The sequence below is a fragment of the Manis pentadactyla genome, chromosome 2 (genome assembly GCF_030020395.1).
Source record: "Manis pentadactyla isolate mManPen7 chromosome 2, mManPen7.hap1, whole genome shotgun sequence".
Taxonomy (NCBI): Eukaryota; Metazoa; Chordata; class Mammalia; order Pholidota; family Manidae; genus Manis; species Manis pentadactyla.
The window spans coordinates 220,343,112-220,367,137 of record NC_080020.1 but is presented as its reverse complement, the minus strand read 5'-3'; the positions used below and the strand labels follow the sequence as shown (position 1 = coordinate 220,367,137).

The 24,026-nt window shown below is 45.0% G+C and overlaps 1 protein-coding gene across 1 annotated transcript in view; it reads right to left on the bottom strand.

Moving 5' to 3' along the window:
• APOB (apolipoprotein B) overlaps positions 1 to 23,706 on the bottom strand; it is a 36,579-nt gene extending 12,873 nt beyond the window's left edge. Inside the window, exons 1-24 of the mRNA XM_036881596.2 lie at positions 23,534 to 23,706; positions 23,302 to 23,337; positions 22,171 to 22,286; positions 20,821 to 20,966; positions 18,660 to 18,813; positions 17,654 to 17,809; positions 16,012 to 16,136; positions 15,229 to 15,314; positions 13,882 to 14,101; positions 12,920 to 13,147; positions 12,586 to 12,703; positions 12,334 to 12,480; positions 11,415 to 11,626; positions 10,905 to 11,142; positions 10,176 to 10,352; positions 8,578 to 8,769; positions 7,497 to 7,664; positions 6,808 to 7,019; positions 5,094 to 5,276; positions 4,175 to 4,296; positions 2,205 to 2,415; positions 1,428 to 1,603; positions 1,131 to 1,318; positions 528 to 673 (exon numbers count right to left, since the gene is read on the bottom strand). Of these exons, the coding sequence (XP_036737491.2) occupies positions 528 to 673; positions 1,131 to 1,318; positions 1,428 to 1,603; positions 2,205 to 2,415; positions 4,175 to 4,296; positions 5,094 to 5,276; positions 6,808 to 7,019; positions 7,497 to 7,664; positions 8,578 to 8,769; positions 10,176 to 10,352; positions 10,905 to 11,142; positions 11,415 to 11,626; positions 12,334 to 12,480; positions 12,586 to 12,703; positions 12,920 to 13,147; positions 13,882 to 14,101; positions 15,229 to 15,314; positions 16,012 to 16,136; positions 17,654 to 17,809; positions 18,660 to 18,813; positions 20,821 to 20,966; positions 22,171 to 22,286; positions 23,302 to 23,337; positions 23,534 to 23,603 (3,827 nt within the window). The 5' untranslated portion in view covers positions 23,604 to 23,706. The remainder of the gene's footprint in view (positions 1 to 527; positions 674 to 1,130; positions 1,319 to 1,427; positions 1,604 to 2,204; positions 2,416 to 4,174; positions 4,297 to 5,093; positions 5,277 to 6,807; positions 7,020 to 7,496; positions 7,665 to 8,577; positions 8,770 to 10,175; positions 10,353 to 10,904; positions 11,143 to 11,414; positions 11,627 to 12,333; positions 12,481 to 12,585; positions 12,704 to 12,919; positions 13,148 to 13,881; positions 14,102 to 15,228; positions 15,315 to 16,011; positions 16,137 to 17,653; positions 17,810 to 18,659; positions 18,814 to 20,820; positions 20,967 to 22,170; positions 22,287 to 23,301; positions 23,338 to 23,533) is intronic.
• Positions 23,707 to 24,026: the final 320 nt, after the last annotated feature.

The following is a 24,026-nucleotide window of genomic DNA, read 5'->3' as shown; positions in this document are numbered from 1 at the left end:
GACTAAACAATTTGGAATCTGACTTCCCCATAGGCATGAGGCTATATTGCTAAAGTGAAATCTTCTCTCAGAATGCTACCTTCATATAATGCCCAATGGTTGTTCTGACTCTCTAGAGCTCAACAAAAATCCTGTCATCAACAATTCCTCTAGCTACTCCTGAATTTTTCACAACCAGTGATGAATATAACCTGGTCCTGAACAGAGGGGAGTTCACTTATAATGGAGGAAAACTGAATGGCGTTTGAATTCAGGTTGTAGTGAATAAAGCCTCCTACTGGAAAGCACCAGAATCCTCTCATTACTTTCTTAGGTTCATTTGGAATGGGTTGGCATTCACATTCTGACCTCATGTTCAATGCTGTAAAAATGCCACAGTGCTTATGCTATACTTAGGCCTCTCACTAAAATGCTTACATTATTTCCCTTAAAAATGTAAATTAAAAAAATCCTAAATCACACTAAGTAAAATATTCCACTTACTTTTCATGGTTCAAGAAATGTTTCTGATTTCTTTTTTTTTTTACCTTTTCAAGAAGAGTGTTTCTGGGATGTGGAAGTCTGGTAATCTCATTTTCTGGAGGTAGAACTCTTGTAGGTCACCGAGGTGATCTTGCAAATTCTGGGCATAAGGAAGACTCGTGGAAGCCTTCTGAAGCCATGTGTTTGTTGCCTACAAAATAATATAAGTTTTCAGAGCAATAGGCATGGGTAGGCCTCAAAGTACAAGTGACATTAGGTGATAATCCGTATTTGATTGATTAATCATTAAGCAGAATGATGCACTGAAAGTTAAAAATAAGTTGCAGAAAATTTTGAATTTTGGTTACAAGTCATTGGTCTCTTCCTGTATTTTGTAAAAGGAATATATGACATAGTCAATTCCACTAGTGTCCTGATGCTTCCTTTGATATCTTAGGTACAGCAAACTCTTTTGCTTTGTAATGTTTATTTGGTATTTATCACATATAGCCTTGTGAAACGGGGTTAATTATAGTTGCATGAATGTTTCCATGGTAGGAATCATGCCTTACCCATCTTTGGACACCCTCTTTCACTGAACTCAGGGTTTCTTGTACATAATTAGCCCTTATAACCATGTATTGGTTGACTGACTGATTTGTACTTACAACTATTAATTTGGAACCCATGTGCCGAAAAGTCATGTCTGTTTGAGGAACTCTGTGATCCAAGAGACTGTCAGCGTACATATATACGCTTTTAGGATAGTCAGAGAGGTCCACAGGGAAACTGGAAGCCGCTTTATTGGTATCCACGTTAGTGCCTGTGTTCCATTCAAATTCAATCTTCTGTTCATCTGAAAATGCACACGCGGCATAGCTGTCAGTGGCACCAGGTCAGCCCCTGACCCATGCTCTCAGGTACACAGCGCTCCCGGAAGCACCCCCGTGAGAAGAGGCACATACCGTAACGCCATGCCACCTTCTTGGAAACTGTCAAGCCATGAGCTGTAGCTGATGAGTCCACTTGGAGGAGGAGTTTTGTGGAAGACCACTGGGTAAGGATCTCACTTCTGGCTTCTGCTTGCAGACGGGGTATGGAAATAACACCTTTGATTTTGCCTTCTTCTTTCTTGTCACAGCTAGGGAAAAGAAAATCAGTTGACATTAATGACTTCTCTATTCCAAGGAAATATGCAGGGTGAAACAGTTAGAAGTTCCATTTCTATTGATAAAAATCAGATACATGAAGGGCTCAGAGAAATGAGCTCATTAACTCAGTTATTTCTAATGAGCTAACTCATTAGCTCATTCTAAAGCTAACTCAGCCTAAATGCAGGACTTTCCAGGAAGGTACAGGGGGAAGAGAAGTGTTTCCAAAATGGTTTGAATCCTGTTCTACCACTCACAGGCCCTCTTGCCTTGGCCACTTTTTTTTTTGACCCCACTGAGCTACCACTTCCTTACCTATAAATCAGAGAAACCCATACCTATCTTGCAGTTTATTATGAGAACCAAGATAATTTCTTTAAAGCACCCAGCGCAGTACCTGATGAATAGTAAGTGCCCAGTGAAGGAAGATTCAACTGGACATGTACAGAGGATCAAATGTTGAGGGCTTTATCTACCCTTTGGGCTGCAGAGTAGGGATGCCCTTGGTTTGATCAGCCTTGGACCTGAAGAAGAAGAATGAAAACTACAAGGGCCTGTGGGTCAGGTCGGATCACACTGAACTGTCCTTACCTTACGCGGCCAGTGAGAGTGACCTCAGTGATTTTCTTGTTCTGAATGTCCAAGGTGAGCTTGTAAGACTTTTTTGCCTTAGCCGATTCATCACTAACTCTGAGGATTGTCCCAAGGTCAACATCAAAATCTGGAATTTGGATTTCACTGGTCAAAGTCATACTCTGCCGGTTATATCTGAAGATCATAGTAGCCTCGGTCTGCTTCACACCTGGGAGAGTGTACAAGGAATCAAGACGTGTATTCAGAAGCTATGTTTAGGAAGGAAGGAGAGGAAAAAACGGAGAAACCCTAAGTACCAAATGTGCTCAAATGAGGATCCAGTTTAGGACTTTACCTTTAATTTTTATACTCAGTGGTGCTCATATATTTGTTTGATCTGCAAATAATGTATTGATTGCCTATCATGTGCTAAGCACTGCTCTTGGTGCTGAGGAATCTCTGCACTCATGGAACTTACACTCTAGTGGGAGGGCTATACAGACAATAAACAAGTACATTTTTCATGTCAGGTGGTAATAAATGTTATAAAGAAAAGCAAAACTGGGTAAGAAAGGGATAGAAGTGGTGCTAGTTCATGTGTGGTGGTCAGAGGTCTTCCTCTTAAGAGGTATATAGGCAGAGGCCTGATGAAGAGAGGCTCTAGGCCATGCTGCATTCTTAGGGGACAGCATTCCAGGCAGAGGGCATTGGAAATGCACAGACCCCAATGTGGGAAATGCTTGGCACATTCAGGGAACAGTAAGGGCTCAGGGTCCTTCTGTGTCATGTAGACACGGCATCTCTATATGACCCTTCACCTATGGGGCCCTTCCTGGTTCCTTGCTACCTCTGCCCTGGCTGCCTGTCTCACCAGCTCTCCTTTCCTTGTCTCAAGACACCTAGGTTTCCTCCAGTTCACAGGTGTATCCATTTTATTACATCTTCTGTAAAACTGTTAAGTGATATTTTTTTTCAGATGTATCCCATGCAGGCATCTCCTTTCCTGTGGGTTTTCTTTTTCTAGTTCAATTTTGTGAAATGGTATTTCTACATACAAAGACCTTCCAAAGTGAACATCTAAGCTTGCCCCATCCCCTAAAACCTGTTCCTCCACTAATCTTTTCTGTCTCAGCAAATGGCAACTCTGTTTTTCAGTTGCTCAGGCCAAAAAACTTAGAGTCATTTTGATTTCCTGTTTTCTCTTACACATAACACCCACTGTGTCGTCAGCTTAACCTTCAAAATATGGCCAGAATCCAACTACTTCCCAGATATCCTCTGCCACCACTCTAACCTAAAGCACCACCACATCTGCCCTGGATTATCGTGACAGTCTGCATAATAGTTTCTCTGCCCTGGTCTTCCTCAAGTCTTTCCTCAACATAAACATAGAGAAATCATGAGAACTCTCCAGTGGCTGCTTATTTCACTGACAATAAAAGCCAACATCCTTACCATGGCCTATAAGACTACCCTTCCCCTTATTTTTCTGACCTCACCTTCTACCATTTTCTCCTTGGTCTCTCTGCTTCAGCCATACTGGCTTCCTTCCTTTTCCTCAAACATGGCGGCCATATGCCTGCCTCAGGGCCTTTGCACCTACCAGCCCCTCAGCCTGTAACACTCTTTCCATGTGGCTTATCTCCTTACCTCTTTTAGTCTCTTTTTATGCTCCCTTCACCAGTGAGACTTTCCAAATAGCACTGCCTTCTCCCATTCTTCCTTCTCCCTGCCACTCCCAACATTCCCTAGATGCCTTTATGCTCTATTTTTCTCCCCAGCACCCATCTGATATTGAGAGTATTTACTTGTTTGGTTGTCTGCGTAAACCCCCGAGGGAGATATCAGCTCCATCGTATACTGTTCTAGCCTCAGCTCAGAACAGAACTGACACTTTTCAGGCATTTAGTCAATAAACATGTTCCCCTTATGAGCCCGGGGCCTGAGACTGAGAGCAGGGATAGAGGAAACCTCTCTTGGCTACTTGCCTTCTGCCTGAGTTGAAAACTTCAGTTTGTCCACCAAGGCTCTGTTCTCCCTCTGGAGTTCATAGGTCACACTGGCAGAATACTGCTCTACTTCTCCTGTTGGCTTCAGTTCCAGTTCAAATCTAAAGATGTCACAGTGCATATATTAAAGCTTTCGGTGATGATAATGGCCTCAAAACAACTGAGCCTCAATGGCAACAAAAATATGGTCCTTATTTTAATATTGTCTCTTCTCCTTAACTAACAATGATCTTTATGATGCTTCTCAGTCCCTCTAAGAGCCCAAGGCAAGGGCAGATCCCAGGCTTCCCCAGGTTTTTAGATGATCCCAGCAGAAGCCAGCTGGTTGTTTCTACAAACAACCAGCTGGACGTTGTAGGGGGGTTACTGAAGACAAGGGAGCCCTTAAGCATGGTGAAGGCTTTGAACACATCCTGGGCTCCAGGAAAGGTCATGCCTATGTGTTTTCAGGCTAAGAAACATGGACACTGACTTAGGGGCAAATTGCAATGTGTGCTGTGATCTCATCTAATGCATAAGGGAGGAAGAGAGGACACCATCTACAAAGGGATGCTTTCAAAGGAATGACTGTCAATGGCAATGGCTATAGTTCCCTTGAAGAAATGTGATAGAATCACCTTGATTGTTTATTTTTGAGCTAAGACCTCCCTTAGACATCATGACTTCTCACTGCACAAGTGCTCCTCCTCTATCTTAGGCTCAAAATTTAGTTAGGATTATGGATACCCTGCAGGTGTGTTGGGCAGAGGACCACTGTTTTAGATAATTGAAGGATGGTGCAAATCCCTAACACTGATGCATGGCCTACAACACACAGCATTTTTTTTCTTTTGCCCTGCTAGATGGCCAGGATTTAGAAGGTGAGCAGATGCTGGGTGGGGCAGTGAGCACCTCTGACCTGGTGTCCCCAGTCAGTGGATCGTAGGAGCCTGAGTCGGTGGAACTGGCCTTGGAGTAAGCACCCGTAGTACAGTAGTTCAGGCCAGTAAAGAAAGGCTTGCAGGTTGACCAGGACTGCCGGTTCTCAGTTAGAGGTGAAATCATTTCGGTTTTTGTGGTAGAGACCAAATGCAATGTGTTACTGGTGGAGAAACAAAAAACCTGGGTTATCCTCAAGTCCTGAATTGAAATGAACATCCCTGATTCTCACACTGCACATGCCCCCTTATCCTGCTCTCTATCTCTCTCGTCTGTCCACCTCCACTTCAAATTATTGGATTTACTCAGAAATATATAATAGGAAGAACATCAGCAAGGTTAACAATCACAGAAACCCTTATGTGACAGACATTGCACTAAGATGTGTACATATGCAATCTATAATTCCCACAGCAATAGGCCTTAGGCATCTCCTTTTTACAGAGGCTCAGAGATGGTAACAATCACTGGGACCTGAGCTCAGGTGTGCCCCTTCCTTCCTATGAAGGAAAAGGTAAGGATGAGAGGCCCTGTCTCTTTCCTCTGAAATCTCTTCCCACCAGCATTAAACATGCTGAAGTCTCCTCTCCCATTGTGGGCATGTGCATGCATGCATACACACAAACACACCCACTCACACACATACACCTTTTCTCTGCCCTTCTAGTCCCTTCTTGTCTCCCTCACAATCAAGAAATTTGTCTCTTTTGCAGTGTCCACTTCTTTCGGCATGCTTCTCACTGAACTGCAGTCTGACTGCCGCTCCCACCATGCCTCTGGAGCTACATTCATCAGCATCTCCAGGCACCTTATTGCTCCTAACTCCACTGGTCATTTTAGGCTTTATCTTCCTTGATCTCCTGGAAGCATTCAGTAGAGTTGAATGCTTCTGTAGAACTCCGGCACAGCCTTCAGATATCAGCTTAGGTATCACTTTCTTCAGGAAGCTTTCCCTAACTGCCACAGGCTCCAAGATACGGAGCGTCATGGCTGGATAACACTTCCTCTAACTTAGCCCTCACTTTATGCTCACAGCTTGCTTCATTGTTTATGTCCTTCCTGTAAACCGTAAGCCCTAGAAGGTCAGGGATGTTATGTACTCATTCAACATGCTGGGTACATACCAGACAATTAAATACTAATTTTTAGCATTTTTAATCAACAAATTAATGTGCTCAAAATATGGAAACTAAGGTAAATCAATGTTTGATGATGTCTTCAAATATGGAGTGTTCAATATGAGGCTGCATCCCATAATCACAAGATTAGTTATTTGATGCTTTATCTACTGACCTAGCTGCCATGAACCAGTATGTCCTCTGGTATTTTTCCTGGGGGAACCAAAAACGTTCATTTCCCAAGGATTATTTCTCTAGAGCTACTGTTTCTTCATCCTCAAAACCAACCAACCAATAAAACAACCACAATAAAAAAAACCACAACTTAATAAGAGCTAATTCATCAGTAGGCCTTAAGTCTCAATTTTCTAGTAAAATGTGGAGAGCTGAGGAAATGATGCTTATTTAGTGAGTGTAGTCTAGGTTAAAAACAGGTAATCCAGCACCTTCTTTCCCTCTGTCCTCCCAGATGCACCGGGGCCTGAACTATTTCCATCAGCTGCCTCGCCTGGCCAAGTCCTTCAGACAGTCTCAATTCTCTCCTTCAAACTGGCTGGCCAGAACTGGCTGAATTACCTGCCACTGAACAGCTTGACTGGCCTCTTTGGAGAAGGAATGATGAGCCTCAGCTGCCCAGCTTTCAGGGTAACTTGTGCCTCCAGGCCTGTCTCATGGAAGAAGTTGGTGTTCATTTGGATTCCACTCCTAGCAAAGTCTGGAATGATGATGCCCATATTCGTCACAAATTCCACAGACACAGAGGGCTTTGTCACCAGTTCTGCCTGCATCTGTAAGTCAGAAAATGACCTATTCAGCTTTGTTAAATATCTCAGTGCCCTGGCAGTCATATCAACCACTGTTTCCCATCCTTGGGCAAATATCTCTGGATGGCTCACAGCTCAGGAAACACTGTGATTTGTTTGGAGGAAGAAAAGCCAAGTTCTCAGCTCCCCAGAGCCACGTGACACTGACACCCAGAACGAGGAAGTGCCCAAGTTAACTTAAGCATAACAGGATAAAAAGATCACAGAATCCTCATTTACTGGGAGCACAGCTAAGTTCTCATGTTACTGCCATGCCCAACTTGAGCTAGCAAGGTGATACATCCTATTGGAACCCTGAAGTTTCTCAAAAAAATGAATGAGGTGATTTCAGTGATGATGTACTTTGTCTTGAATGAGACACGTCTTTTTAAAATTGCACAAGAAACCCATCCTGGAGGAAAAGAACAACCTCAAGGAATCAAAAGGTAAACAGAGTCTTACATTGGCTACTTCCAGTTTCACTCCAGCCTTGATTCCGGGAGTGACGACCCCAGAGGAGGACACTTGGAGCTGCAATCCAAGTCCGGTGGGGAGTTCAAAGGCATTGTCCATGAAGATGTAGTGAAGAAACAAGTCATTCTCTGAACCTTTCCTTATGGCCTCTCCGATCTACAGATGCAACAGAAGAGAGTAATTAAAGGTGAGCCCCATCGACGTAGGCTCCCACGTATTGGACAATAATTATTCTTGATCCAGAAAGGAGGGGACTAGCATATTTTGATTAGCTGAACAGGTTGATCAGTAAAGATGAATGATTACTGGCTCCTAGCAAACTGGGATATAAGAAATTGCCCTAGATAGACATCATGTCACTTTCACATGGTGACGCAGAAGGCACTTAAGAATATTACTGGGCCCTAGAGCTTTATGAACTTTAAGTATCATTGCATGGTATGAATTCTGTTTTTTAGGAGTCTAAATGTAAACAGGGGTTTACTTAAAATATAATATATTGTGGTAAAACCAAATCTTTGAAACCAATGAGCTATCAAGATCATATAGATACTGGTATGCACTGGTTTTTGTTTTTAATAACATTTCTAGAAAATAACTTGAGATCTGTTTTCTTAAAGCTGGTATTATTATTTATTAAGGCTTGGGGTGTATATTTGGATATTTTCTCCCTCAATAACAAATGAGTAATAATAAAAATTATAGCTCCTGTTTAGATAGTGGATTACAGTTTGCCAAATACATTCTTCCATAACCACTGCATCACGTCAACATTAAAAGGAGCCTGTAGCACAGGTAGAAGGAGATACACTTAACATTGTTTTTTCAGATGAACACAAGAATGCTCTTAAAAGATACATCTAACATTATAAATAGCTTAATTTCTAAATGTTACCAATTCCTTGCAGTTAAGGAACATTCTTCACTGAAATTCAAGGCAAACTTACCTCTTTGAAGGAAGGACAAGCACTTTCTCTGGTTTGTGTATCTGGATCTTTAGGGAGTCTGGGAGACCTAAAAAGAGTACAAGCTAATCTCACGGCCCTGTGATGGGGCCTGGCCCACTCACCATCTGGGGGATGCCCCGTAGAGTGTGAACACCATTTAGCAGCAGCCTTCCCAGGAGCTGGAGGTCATGGAGCTTGACAAAGCCGAGCTCCTCTCCCAAGATTTGGAGGTAGGCTCTGGCTTCTGGGAATTCTTTGGATTTCAAATCTTTGATCAGCTTCTCAACATTGAGCATAATTCCACTGACCATGTCCTGGGATTTTAACAACAAAATGTCTAATGAGCTGTCAGCACTGTCAGACACATTTAGATTCCTGATAGGGGACCTGTCTGTTACAGCTGTGGAGGGCTAGACATAAACACTCAAGGGGGTATGTGGGGCAGGCACTGAAATGAGTCCCCGACCTTTTACTGAAAGATAGATAGTGCCTCTGAATTAAGATAAAATACTGAAGTCTTACCAGGAATAGTGGTGTTGCCATACTGTTCTTAACTTGAATAATTTAGGTATAGTAAAGGGGATCTCGGTTTTCCAGGAGGCCAAGACCTCTGGGGCTCCCCCAAATTAGAAGATCATCTGCCCACCACTTCCTCACATGCTCATGCCCTTCTCCTATAACAGGGGATGAATACTAGGAGTTTCTTGATAAAATGTGCCTGCTGTATAAATTGGCCAAAAGCTTGAAAAACACCCAATCCTAGACAAGTTCTTATAGGTAAGAATTCCTATTCCTGGACTGATGTGTAGGTATTGAGAAAGACAAGAGTGATTGACAGACCCCAAACACATCAAAGACCCCCAGCCTCCGAGTGGAGGTATACATAAATTAGAAGAAGGAGGTGGGGCCCTCTGTGAGCATCTAGGAATAAATTATCGCCTTGCTTCTCAAACTGAAATATACGTACAAGTCACCTGGGGAATTTCATTAAAATGTAGATTCTGATTCAGCAGATCCTCCTGGGGCCTGAGAACCTACATTTCTAATAAGCTCTGATGTGATGTCAATGACTGGACCACACTTTGGGTGGGAAAAACATGAAGAATAAGAAGTCCCAGGTTACACAATCTATTATCTCCTCCTTAAGTGGGGGCTTATGCTAGTTTCAAAATGGATTTTGCTCCCATTAGCTAGTGCACTAACATGAGTAAGAGCCAAAGAACACAGTTAATAATGATCAAAATGTGAATTTAAAAAATTATATTAGTATCTGCTTATTGAGCAACTGCTACCAACCAGTCACTCTGCTTAGCATTTTACATACTTAATTTTGTTTAGTCTTTAAATGACCAGGTGAGGTATGGATTATTATTAGTATCTAGGGATGTAGAAACAGTCAGACATAATATTAGGCAACTTGCCCAAACATGCACAGTTGGAAGACAGTGAGGTTAGAATTCAAATCCATGCCCCAGAGTTCACACTCTTAATCATTACACTAGAGTCCCTCTAATGGGTCTGGTTTCTGGGCACCCTGAACCTCTAGGAGGCCCATAACTGCAGAGGATACTGGTATTTACCCTCACAGGACTGGTTAATAATAGCCATAATTCTCACTTCAGCTAGATAGTTCCTTGAGACTTCTAGGCTTAGATAAGAATGTTTGTTTTTGTATTGAGACCCAAAGCCTTCCTTGAGAGGATACTTAACAAAAACATACCTGCTCACGTTTATCGTCTTTGGTGTAGCCAAAGTGATCCACCAAGACCCTGGAGACATGATCAGGCACTTGCTCATCAACCCAGTACAGAGCCTTGTTGACACTGTCTGGGAAAAATCCTTGCTTCCCAAAAAGAGCTTCCACTGTTGGGTTAAAGCCATTTCCTTCCAAACCAATCTGAGACAAAAAATTGAGGCAAGAAGGTGCCATCAGGTTTCTTTGTTGTGTGTCAGCCTCCTATTCCCTCTTTATGTCCATTTAATTTAGCAAGCATTTGATGAATACTACAGGTTAGGAGCCAGCTTAGCACTCTATAGCAGTTGTCTATTTGAATCTCACTAGAATCTTGAAAGGTAGAACTTATTTGCCTTTTTCCAGAAGAAGCAGCTAAGGTTCAGAGAAGATAAGTAATTAAACAAAAAATTCAGAGTTAGGAGCGCATTTAGGGTTTGAACCAGATCTGTCTGACTTCACAGCCCACGAAGTTCCTTTTGGATTTGGGGCCTTAGGGCTTCTCTGAGACATCTGTGTTTCCATTAATGCTAAGGAGTCACGCTTCAGAAGGCCCCTAGCGGGGATGAAGGAAGGCCAGGGAAGAGGAAAGAGGCAGCCCTCAAAGAGATGGTTCCTGGTTCCTCCCAGGCTGGCTCGTGGCTCCCTTGACTTCCTATTCATGGTATTGTACAGAACGGAGCAGAGAACATAAGACCTCTTCAGTCTCAGACATACCTCAAAGAGGTCCGCTGAAGCAAATCCAAAGACAGTGAGGGTTGTTTTCAGCATGCTTTCTTTAGGAAGGTAATTGTTGGGATCAAATATAAGATTGCCTTCGATTTTGGCTGAGACTGGGTCAGGCCAAGGCAGAGAAACAGATTTGGAAAGGTGATAGTTCCGGGAAAATTTTGTGAAGTCCATGAGAGTTGGAAGTTGAGTTTCTTTCAGAGCTGTTTCCACTAACTTTTTCAAGCTAGATGAAGAGAAGGAATATATTTTCAGCTGACACATCATATTACTTATCCATTGTCTCTCTTACCCCAAGTAAATATGGATTTCCAGGTGCTACCAAACTATTTGGATTTCATTTGCCCCAAGAGCTTGGTTCAGGTGTGCTGCATTTTCACACAAGTGTTTATTCCAGGAGAAAGAACACTCCAAAAAGGGCAGGCCGTGGCTTAATTAGAATTGAGGTTTGGAATTCCAGTCCTTTGTGTCAGATGAGGGAAAATTATTCTTACTTACTCTTGGACATACAGTTCTTCTGATTTTAAGATGTTGGCAATGTGAGAAGCTATGAAGTTCTTCACTTGCTCATTCTGTTCCCGTGGGAGAAGTTGGACAACTGTTTTAATATCTGACTGGGAAGGGTCCCTCATCAGCATGAGATAGGCTGCCAGTCGCTTATCCCCCGGAGAGGCATCACTGAGGAAAATCTCAAGAAGGACTTCCCGGACCTATAGCCAAAATAGGAGACTGTCATCACTGTCCTTGGTTAAAACACAGAATCTGCCTGGCAAGCATTGGCATGGTCCGATAGTGCTTTATTATGTGCAAGTCGAATGCCTTTCCAATAACTTTCAGTACCTTAAATGCTGGTACTGAGTCTCTCCCCAGTGTTCCCCAGAGCAACCAGCTCAGGGAAAGTTCTCAGAAGACACCTATCAAATGCAGATTGAATTCAATTGCATTAAAATACACAAAGTATGGCTGAGTTATGACTTGATGGAGATCTGCTACTAAATGAAAACAAAGTTGTTTAAACATAAATTATCTCAGCATGAGTGTAAAGGTGGGAAGGGATAGTGAGAATTTGAGTCTAATAAAGTAGTTTCTAAAGCTATGGAGTCATTGTTCCTAATGCATCAGGTACCTAGGACCTGATGATGCTAGTTTGGAGAGGTTAGGAAAAATCAGGCATGTTTTCCCAAGATGAGAGTGATGGTTGATCTGGTAGGAGAACAGCATGTAGCATATCTTGCAAGATCAAATATATTTCTCCTGCCTACATACTACTAAGCAGTCAAGTCAATTGGCTTATTGAAATTGGCAATTAGAAAGCAGTAGAATAAAGTCAGTAGAATGGTGAGATTTAGAATCTCATTCAAAATCCTTGTTAATCTGAATAATGCTTTCACATTCAGACCTCCTCTGTGGACCTTACCTCATCTTGAAGTTCCATTTTCCGCAGGGCCTGGATGGCAGCCTTCTGGATGACCAGTGAGGGCTCTGTACTTTTGATACATTTCAGGATTGAAGATGTGAGTCTTGGGGTTAGCTTCTCCACGGTACTGCCAATATTTCCAATGACCTACATGGAAAAGGAACAAGAGGGATTCAGGATGAAGAAGCAGTAAGGAGTTGCTAGGAAAATGCTTCCAAAAGGATACACATGAGACAAAAGACTGAACAGTACCCTCAGAATCAAGTACGTGTGATCTTCATTCCCAGTGCAGTCATCATGAAGCTGTTCCAACAGGTAATCAGCAACATCCAACAGGTCCTGGGTCTTAGTAGGGTGTGTCTTATGGTAGCTACAGAATAAGAGTCAGATTCAGCAAGCATGGCTTGGTTTATCTTGAAATACAAACATGTGTTTGCTGATTTCTTATTTTAAGTCATTACTCTCAAAATGAAGTAGAAAAACAAAAAAGCAAACATCAGAGTTTTAAAGTGGAGGGTGGGGTACAATCCTAATCCAGAGACACGGGGTCCTTCTCAGCAACCACAAGAAGAAGTGTAAAACTCACTTGTTGATCACACGACTCAGAGCATAAAAAGTGGCCCTGCTCTGCTGCTCCTTTGCGGTGTTAAAGATCTCCCGCAGTCTCTGGGCCGAGGGCTCTGGGATCAGGGCCATCAGGTAGGTAACAACATCTATCAGAAGGGGGTTGGCTTTCTCACTCTTCAGCCACTGGAGGATGTAAGTGTAACACTGGGGCTGTCCACATTGAATCAAGGCTTGTAAAGTGATGGGGCTGATAAGAAAAGGGCAGAGGAAGTTACACAGATCACGTTCAAGGCAGCTAAAATATCTGTGGAGCATTGCGTTCTCTCTGTCAAGAGTGCTCTTATTTCCTTTACTCATGATCCAAACTTAACCATCTTCCAAAATACAGCTCAGATCCTAAGAACCAGGAAGCCTTCCCTAGGAGCATTTCCATTGGCCATGGAGGAAGGCCTGAAGGACCACTGGACTTATCACCAGAAAAGGACTGTTTTCATTGTCCTTTGGACAGAACACGGAACATGCCAGGCAGACATTCGCACGGTCCCTTCTCTGACCTTTATAGCACTTAGGACCATTGCTTTGAAGTATAGAGAAATCACAGTATTTTATTTTGTTGCATAGTTCTCTCTCCACTAGACTACATGCTTCTAAAGGGCAAAGATTTCTTTTTCTCTCAAACTTCCTGTGACACCCACAATAGAACTAGGAATTAGAAGATATCCATCAAAATACAGGAAAATTTTCCCTCCTATTTTAACACACAGATACATACACACAGGTGTGTGTATCTATGTATGGTTGCCCATGGGACTCTAAGCACCTTGGCTGATATTCTTCTATCCAGAAAACACTAACTGATCAACTAATTGAGTAACTGAATTGATATTTCAATGTCCCTGAGATTCTCCAGCTGAGGTTTGAAAGTTCAGCCAATTATAATGGGTTATATGGAAGACAGAGCCTCGACCCTTAAAGAAATACCTGGACACCTCAATCAGCTTTGGCAGGAGGGTTGTGACTGCCTCGTGGCTGAGGCCTCTTAGCTCAGTAACCAGTTTGTGGAAGAGGTTAGCTCTCTGGGCATTCTTCTCAGAGACACGCAGCATCTGCAGCTCCTGGAGGGTCTTCACAATGGCCTTGGCCTGCTTTGGAGGTGATGTGGACTTGGTACTCTCAAAGGCAAGACCCACCTCCTCAGTACCTGGAAGGAGAAAAGTGTCAAAGGGATTCTTGCTTACCTCCGTATCTCAGCTGCATCTTGGTCTGCTGGAAACTGGGAATTGGGGAGGTGTCAGCAAAGGGGAAAAGAAAAGAAAACTACCCTGTACTTGATTTCTATTGTGTATCTGGCTCTGTGCTCAGTGTTTCACTTCAAGGTTCCTGCTGACTCATCATGCTATCCCTGTGGGTCAGTGTTGTTCCTCAATTAAACATAAGGGAATAAGACCCAGAGATGAGCAACTCACCTTGCCCAGGACTCTCTGGGTATAAGAGGCAGAGCTGGAATTGAATCTAGGCTTTTTTGAATTTAGCATCAGATTACCTCTTTGCCCAGGAGAACCGGGGAGGGGCTGATGCTGCTGACCTGGCTACAGCTAAGGCTAGGCTCGCTGATGCTCGCTATCATTTCTTCCAGTGGGATCTAGCAACTTGTGGGCAGAAGACCCTTTTGTGTCCCCTCTATCACCCTACTGCAACCTATGCTAGGGAGAGGGTTAAGTCAGCATGGAAATGTGGTATAATGGAAAGAATTCTGGCTTAGATTCGACTTGGGAGCTTATTTTGCAGCACCTCTAATATTCTGAGACCTTGAAAGCACCAAGCCTCTCTATGTGTCATTTTCCTCTCTGTAGAATGGGTATAAAAGCACACATCACTGCCATGTGACATAACAGGTTGCTGAGAGCAATGAGGTAATGCATAAAACATAATGCATAAGATTTCAGTGGAAGACAAATGTTGGACCTTTCAGTTCTAAAGACTGATGCCTGACCCTGAAGGTTCTCTCCCACTTGCCCCAAGTCACCCAGGCCATGGGCCTTGTTACCGAGTGTTGGCAATTACCAGAGGTAGATTTAGGAGGCCAGGTCATGTTTATGAAAACCTAGCTAGCTCTGGAAAACTTCTCCCTTTCCTTTATCCCATTGCCACCTGATATTCTGAAATGAATATGCTTTCTCACTAGAGCAGCTCATAGAACAGCAAAGCCCACTTGACTCATTTGCCAACAATCATTCCATAGGGCTCAGCAAGGAGCAAAGCCATGATACATGCTATGTCTTGGGTAGATTTCCCAGCCCTGACTACCATGTGAGCATAAAGTCTTACCTTCATTAAAGAAGCGGCTGTTGATCTTAGGCGTGTCTTCAAGTTTCAAAGTCTGTGTGACCTGTGCCATCATACCATACTTATTCCTGGTAACAAAGAAAGCCCATCATGTTATGAACGGCTGGCTCCCCAGAACATACTGTTCTCTGCATCTTAAATGTTTCTCCCATGTCCTCTTCTATCCAAATCCTGCCCACCTTTCAAAACATAGTTAAAGCCAGCTGTTCTTGACTCCCCTAATGAACAGCACCCACATCCTCCCGGTCATAAGAGCTGTCTTTCTGATGAAAGGACAGATGTACCTTCTACCTTCCACCTGTCTGGAGTGCCCAGGGGGTAGGGACTAACACTATGCCTCAAAATTCCTTTTTGCACAGTGGGCAAAATTCCTAATTGCACAGTGGGCAATTACTCCATTAATATTGGTTGATTGATTGATTTTCAAAACGGATTTGGATATACAAGTCTCCAATCCAAATCGCAAATCCTCCATAAAGCCTTCCTAACCAGGGGAGCCTGCAATGATCCTTGGCTTTTCATGATCTACAGTCATTAAAGTCTGGGTCTCAGATACCTGTTGCTGGTCTCAAATTGTTTTGCATTGTAAGATTTTCCTGCCAAATTACCTGTTAGCTTTACAAGGGGCACAGGGATGGGCTCTGCTTTGTGCCTCTTCATAGCCCCCTCCCAAGCACAGCCTAGCTTGGGACAGGGCACCTGAAAAGCATTCAGTTCATTATCAACCCCAGAAATGATGAATCAGGGATGCAGCAGGTGACTTACATATAGGAAAAAGGCAAGAACAGGTGTTGCTCCTGGCAGATGGCTTCTGACACATGCTTCCTCCTGGGGTCCAGAGTATACTGGCAGGACTGGTTGCTGCTAATCATAGTTGACAAGGTGTGGGTCTATGAATGAGATGGGGAGAAGCGTTTGATCAGTCCCTGGGGCTTGAATCTGAATCTCTTGCCATGGGAATTTACCTTCAGGAAGTAGGGGAGGTGGAGGGCAAAGTTCTGACCACCAGATAATTCAGTTAAAGAAAGAACTTGGCACTTGGCATTTAGACAAGGGGATGCAACAACTCCGCATCCCCAAAGCTGAGTCAAGCTCTAGACTCTTCCTCTTTCATCCCAGTGGACCACTCGTCAATATAAACGAACTACACATAACCTGGTATCCTATGCATCCCTGCACCACCACACATTACCACTTCACACACTACTGCTAGTATGTTTTCTTTGCCTAGACGCCTGTCCTTATATCTCTCTTGTATTACACATCCTTTGTATTTGTCAGGGTCATGCTCTACACCTGCAATGAACCTCTGGGGCTAGCCTCATTGATGCTTGCCCATCATTTCCTCCGATCAGGTCCACTAGCAGCTTTGCCCAATGTGCTATGTAACTAGAGCCTCCTCCTTCTGGGTCAGGCCTGGGACTGCTTGTGGGCACTACTCAGCTTATCACTTCACTGGGTGTGCTGGATATTGGCCTTTATTGGCATGCATAGACCCTTGTTCCAGCATTGGCCTGTAAGCACCCTGAGGGGAAGGCCATGGTTCATCTGCCACTGTCCCTCCCTCAGTACTGCCCAGAGCCAGTCTGAGCATACAGCAGGTGCTCAAAAAAGACACATAAGCCAGTGCCTAGGCATCTCATTGTGGCCCTGTGGCTGTCAGGCTCCCTGATTTTGGTCCCAAGGACAATGACCAGGAGTATTGCCAGGGATGGCAGTGATTGCTCAAGTCCTTTCTGTTAACTGAGATAAGCTGTGCTTCATGTCCCAGAAGATATTACAAGGCATTAGGAAAGCTCAGGTAATACGGTGCTGCATGACCCCTGCTGAGGCGACAGCAGGGAAGACTAGTACTGAGGGGGTGGCCTAGGCAGAAGGCAGAGGGCCCAGAAGTTGCTCAGGGTCATACATGGGATGGAAAGACAGGATGTTGAAATGCTTTTGGTAATGTCACCCTTGGGAGTGAGGGAGAGGAGAGCAGAACATGGGTCTTGGCACTTCCATGGGGCGCCAGATGCTTTGGGCTGGAGACACCCAGCCCTGGCACAGCAAAGAGCGGTAGGTGGCTTTGCCAATCTACATCAAGCCCTGGAGCCTTCACAGGGATGGACAGTCATTAGTCTCAACTGATGGCATAAGGTTTGGCACCAGTGACAGAATGACAGCAAGAAGAACAGAGCTCTGGACGGGGACTCAGGACCCCGATTCTCGCCCTGGGCCAATCAGTAACAGGCTCTGCGCCTTGGGCAGGCCTCTCTCGGTTGGGTCCTCAGTTCCCTGCTATGGTCCATCGGAAGCAGAGGCTGAGCAGGTCTTCCCTGAAGTCCCTACAAGTTCTCACATTCCAGAGTTTAATAGCAAAGAGGATGCTGCTGAGTGTGACCGGCAATGCTGGTGTGAAACTCACCATGCCTTTGATCAGAGCAAGTGGGCTCACTCCTGTGCTGATGGGCTTGAAGCCGTCACACTCGTCTAGGTTTCTTTCGATGGATATTGCTGTTGCCACGTTTCCCTTCCTTGTTTTAACAGTGAAGTCACTGGAACAGTTTCCATACACAGTATCCTAGGGGAGCAGAAGATGCAACAAGCATATTCAAAGCAGGAAAACATCCTTATGTACTTCGGAAGGGGCTGGGAAGGGAGCCTGGGAGAAAAAGCAGAAGCAACATGGGTTTGGGAGGAATTTCTTCCTCCTAATCAGAATGTGGGCATTGCTGGTACCTGGCCAGCCAGAGGCGGAGTGAAGATCCAGTTAAGGGTGGTTCTGGTTCTGAGGTACACTGGCCAGGATGCTCAGGATCCAGCCAACTCTGATTTTATATTCTGTGTTCTCAGAACATTTTCTCTACTGCTCATTTACGGCATGTATTCTAATCCGCCTTGTGTTATGTGTATCTCGGTTCTCCCCACTGAATCTTGAGAACTCCCTGAGGGAAGGCCTCTACAGGATGCATCTCTCTGTTCTCCAAGTGCAGTATAGAACATAGAACACAGTAAGGGGTCAAAAATTTTCACTGAACTGGAGCAAATTGAATTCTCTCTCAGATTAAACCTGAAATTCTTAAAAGAGGCTGGCAATACATTCAATTATTTCCCATGGCTAAAATACATTCAGGTTTTACTGTGTTATACCTTTTGGGAAAGAAGAAAATCAAACAAAAGAGTAGGGTGGCCAATACTCCCCAAAACTGCTTTAAAATGAGACCCAACCTGCTCAGCCTGCTTGGGATGACCTGTCAAGTGAGGCCAGAGGACAGGGGGAGCCTTGCCTCACACCAATCGAGGGCCTCCTGTGTTACTAGCCATGTCGCAGAGTCAGTGATCCACTGTGTCATATAGCGTATGCACTAGGACCCAGCTCCAATATGAAGATGATTCAAGGGGCCACTATTAGTAGCTTTCTAAATTCTCACCAGAAACAATACTTGTTTAGTCTCTTGCGTCTCCAGGGGAACCAGGAGGGCAGAAACAATGCCCCTCTTGATGTTCAGGATGTGTTTGGGCTCTTCCTTCTCTGGGTAGAGTACAGCCTGCTTCCCTTCAGGAACGGCCAGCCTGAGATCATACCTGTTCCAGAGAGAGTACAGTCACAGACGTGTCCTTTCTCCGTCATGAGCCTGCTGGACATAGGCTAGGTGGCTTCAAAGTCTACTTCTTTCTTGATTTTCTTTTTACATCTCTTCTTTATAAATATATCTACACATATACCAACATTTAAAAAATATACAAATATGCGTGTTTAGGGCATTCTTTTATTTCTTTTCCTTTTCTACTCGCTTCACCCATCCCCTCTGTCCTCGACCCACGTCAGTTTGGCTGCCACACTGCTCAGAGAACAACCTACACTGACTGTTCTCTTTGTATCTCCACTCAGACAATTCCTTATAGATGTGAAGGGGTGTAGACAACCACATCTAAAGATTATGTCATTGCGTGTTTTATCCAAAGGGCATTGTATTACGCATACTTCTTTATCTTGGTTTTCTCACTGAATTATAGTCCATGAGAATTCTTTTGAGTCATTTGGTATAGCCCTAACAGATTCTTTCTAAAAAGCTGCATAACATTCCATTTTATGGTTCTATATAATCTATTCAGACATTCTCATGTTTGATGGCATTCACTTTCTGTCCTGGGTTTTTTTTTCCACATAAACACCACTGAAATAAACACCCTTATGCATATATCTTCACACATCGCAGCTTTTCTTTTCATAGGCTAGAGTCTCAGAGTTTGCAATTGCTGTGTTGAGGCTCTAAGTATTTTTAATTATAATAGATATTGATTATTGGCCCTCATTTCCACCAGCAATGCACACTTCCTCACAGGCCTGCCCACAACTATGGTTATATTTCTGTGTCTTGTGGGTGTAAGGAGAAACAGGTCTTGTTGTTCCATTCATTACATTCCTGACTGCTAGTGAATTTGAGCTTATTTTCATACATTTATTGGACAGTCACTCTTTCATGTGGTCTCACGCCATGTCTGAAGCATGTCGATTTTGATCTTAGGGACGTTCCTTTGAGGACTTCCCATTGGGGATTCAGAGCTATGCTTACTCTAGTTAAGCCAGAAAGAGGCCAAGGAGACCAAGGATACCTCCCACAGCAATAAACCCTCTCAGAATGTTCTAGACACTGTAGGGCAGGCTTAGGAAGCCTTGAGGTGGTTAAGAGCAGGAGTCCCTTTTGTTAGGAGAGAGGTAAAGAACAAAGAATAACTCCGACTCCTCCCATCATTGCATCTGGCTCCCTCAATGTAAGTTCCAGAATAAAATATAAAATGAGGTGCATTGATGAGAGACAGAAGCATCAAGGCCTACTCTGCAGAGAAAGGACTGGCTTCAGAGTCTAATGTTTAACAAATCGAAAAGAGTAGGGCATTTCTGATGCTACTGAATCGACAAAGCTATGACTGCCTGTATTTGCACACACTTAGGATACTATAAACTGATTTGGAGATAAGGCATAGGTGATGTTCAAAATATTTAACAACTGGCACACCAGAGACACTGATCAGTCGGAAGGAATGCCCGCTGGAAACCACAGGAGCAGTCAGTGTGCGCCATTAGAACAGCAACGCTGGGTAGGGCCTCGGTTCTCCCTGGCCTCCCTGAGCCTGAGCTGGACTCCCTGGACTCCCTGAGGTCTGCTGAACAGACCCTGCACGGCCAAGTATGGGCCACAGCAGCAACACCTGCAGGGACCTTCCCCGGACACCACCAGGTACCCAGCTTGTTTAATTTTTTAAACAAGAATTCACTTGTTTAAACAAACCATCACAGCTTCATTGTCTCAAGGAGTTTTAAAGCATGAGATTTTTGAAAAACAGATCTAAATGATAATTAGGGGAACTTCCTTAGGGGAGGGTAAATAATCCTTCCCTCTTTCGGACTGCTGTGAAAACCCAGCAATTCCGTGATGCATGCTGAGTACAGAACACAAATACCTATACTCACAATCGTGCCTAATATGAACACACACATTCCTACCTCCACGGACACATGCACACATTCATGCACAACACATCCACTCTCAGAGCTCAGAAACTGAAATACGCAGGCCCACGCCTCACTTGGCCATGAGGACAGCAAACTCATCAGAGTTCTTGGTCTTCTCCAGCAGGACCCTGCCCGTAGGCTTGGAGCCATACACCTCTTTAAGGGTGCACTGGCTTGTCTTTAGGATGAAACTGCAGAGTTGGGGGACCTCCAGCTCAACCTGAGAAGAGAGGGTAAGGGCACATTAAGACTCTCTGTCAAGAGAGTGAGATCCCCCCAGGGCCCAAGCCTCACTCTCTAATCAGGACACCAAGGGGAATGGCTGTTGGGGAATATGACATCTGTTTCCCAAAATCACATGTGTGCTTTACATGTCTTACAGGTTCTCCATGAATAAACAGACTCAGTCCTATTTTTGGCCTTTTGCATGTTCTGGGTACCAAGTTTCTTAAGTTTGCCCACATGCATGTAAAGGAAGACATCTTTTCATTGGCTCTGAAAGTACTCGATCAGTTATAAAGTACGACGGGTTAGAAGAAATGCAGCCTAGAGGAAGAACAGGAAGCAGGAGGAAGGCTATCATTGGTTTCAACAGCAAACGTCTCCTTAATGTCACCAACAACCCCCACGAAACCAAAACTGTTTGTATCTGTTAGGGTCCGTTCAGAGCTTCACATAGCTGGCGTTTAAGCAGATCTCGAGCTGTTATCTAGCACTGTTCAAAGAACCTTCTGCAGTGATGAAACTGTTCTATATTTGTGCTGTCTGGTGTGAGAGCCACTAGCCATGGGCTGCTATTGGACACTTGAAATGTGGCTAGTGTGACTAAGAAACTGAATTTTTAATTTTATTCAGTTTAAAGAGCCACATCTGGCTAATGGCTACTCTAGTTGACAACACAGACCATGGGGCCTGGGAAGAGGAGGGCAACTTCTCAGTCTAACTTCTGCTCCCCACGCAAATCCCCACGATTTTCCTTAGACACGTTGCATATGAACAGAGACATGAGTACAACCAGTCTCAACTGTAAGTAAAGTTTTATTTGAGAACAAACCGCATGTTTAAAGTTTTCTTTTTTCCATTTGTTTTTAACAACTGATTGTGTTTGACTTAGATTATAAAACCTGCATTCCAGAACAGTTTCCTGAGATGGCCCACCTCCCCTGGCTCTCCCACTATGTCACATCTACGGCCTTACATCCTGACATTCTAGATCATATGTTCCAATTACATCTTGGATGCTGATGGGAAGATAGATCTGATTGGCAAAGTTTTCTGTGGCAGACAGCTTCTCAGAAAAGTGGCTGACTTTCATACTGAGAGTCAGTCCCAGGACTTTGAGATTACAACAGTCCTGGCGTGAGGCTAGGTTCGCTCAGCCATTGGTTCAGGTGCCTCCAGGGGCTTTCCGTCTCCCCTCATACCTTGCAGTTGATCTTGGTGGCACTTCTTGCCTCGGAAGTCCCAGGGACACCACTGGAAATTGCAGCCTCATAGTTATATATGTACTTCCTAAGGTGCCTGAATCGAGTTGCATCTTCTACAATGAGGAGAAATAAGTCAGCTACATACAAGACAGCTCTCCCAAGGATAGTCAGTTTTGGGCAGAGAGAGGCAGTGGCAAAGGTAATCAAAAACGGTAATTAAACTGAAATTATTTTTAACTGACTTTGCATTATATGTAATTTTCTTTTGTATATTTAACAGCTCTACTATGTTTCACTGAGGATAACATTTAAATTATCTGACATTCCTTGAATACATCATCTGAAGTACAAGGAAGGGAGTGTTAAGTAATGAATGCAGCCAGAAAGCCCATAGGGAAGACTCTGGAAAATTAAGAGTTGACAGCATGAAACAAACTATCTCTAATGCCTTTTCAGCTTGCAAATACCAGAATTGTGTGGCTCTTTTGGTTCTGCCAGATCCCTGAGTACTTTTCATTAAGCATTACAAGTATCTGGCTGTCTTAAGAAACCCCCACCACGGAATTTTTGGAGGTTTCCGTTGTGCTTGAGAAGAATCTTCTTAACAATTCGAGAAAAAAAAAAAGTGTGTTATGAGCAGCGATGACAGATGCCCACTAGATGGCAGTGCTTCCCCATCAGAAGCCAGCCTGGCGCTCTACGGAGAATACCGGGTACCGCTGCGAGGCCCGCTCCTTTGACCTCTGTAAGTCAGGTAAACACGAAGGAGTGGGGGGTTCTGAATTTCTACACAAAGGTTAAAGTCAGCATTTCCTCATCCCCGTGTGCTTTGAATCAATGATTAGCCACTGATAAAAGGGATGTGATGTCCCTCTAAAGTGTCCATGGGTCAGCAGAGCGGCAGTCCCTTCCCCACCCTACCCCCAGGCCGAGCAGCTGGGACAGAACAGAACAGAACAGAAGGCAGGAAGAAGGGAGCTGGTGCCCTTCGAGGTGCGCAGAGGCTCAAGGACTGGCTTCCTGGGGCTGAAGGCCGTGCCCGCCAATCGGGCCTCAGAGCATTTTAGAGACCTGGGGCGCGGAGGATGCGCGGAGTGCCCTTTCCTGCCCAGTGGGGAAATGCCTTACTTGTGCAGATCGGGCTGACATTTTCCGGCACTTCTTCTGTAAGAAAAGGGGAAAGACAGCTGTGGGTACTCGCGTTGGGGGCCTGGGCCTCCCAGGGCCCGCAGTGCCTAGCGCTCTCCTCCTTCAGGAAGCCGGCCCCAGGCCTCCCTCCGCCCTCCGGCCCCGCCGCGGGCTGCCCTCCCTCGGCCCGGCCCGGCCGCCCCGCGGAGGGACCCGGGCCCGCGGCACTCACGCGCCCCGGCAGCGGCGGCGGCGGCGAGCAGCAGCAGCGCGGCCAGCAGCGCAGGCCTCGGCCGGCCCATGCCGACGGGCGGCGGCTCCTCCCGGTGCGCGGCTGCTGGGCCTCGCCTCGCGCGGGTCGCCGGCTGCTCAGGACTCCGCACCCGCAGGCAGCGTCCGGCTCCCGACGTGGGAATGCGCGGCCCGCGCCCGCGCCCTATTTATACGGGCCGCCCGCCGCCCAGGCCGCAGCTTGCAGAGCGCCCGGAGAATTGCAAAAGGTCCAAAGGGCAGCGTCCTGGGCCTGTTTGCTTTCCACGGCGGGCTCCTCTCTGAGCCGCGACGAGGGGCGGGCCGGGGTCTCAGCCCCCACCCCGTCAGGGCCACACTGGGCCTTTCCTCCGGCCCGGCCAGTCCCCGGGATACCGGGGAGAGGGGCCCTGAGCCAATGGGTTGAGCACCTGGGAAACCCGCTCTGACCCAGGGGCGCCTTCACGAGATGACCA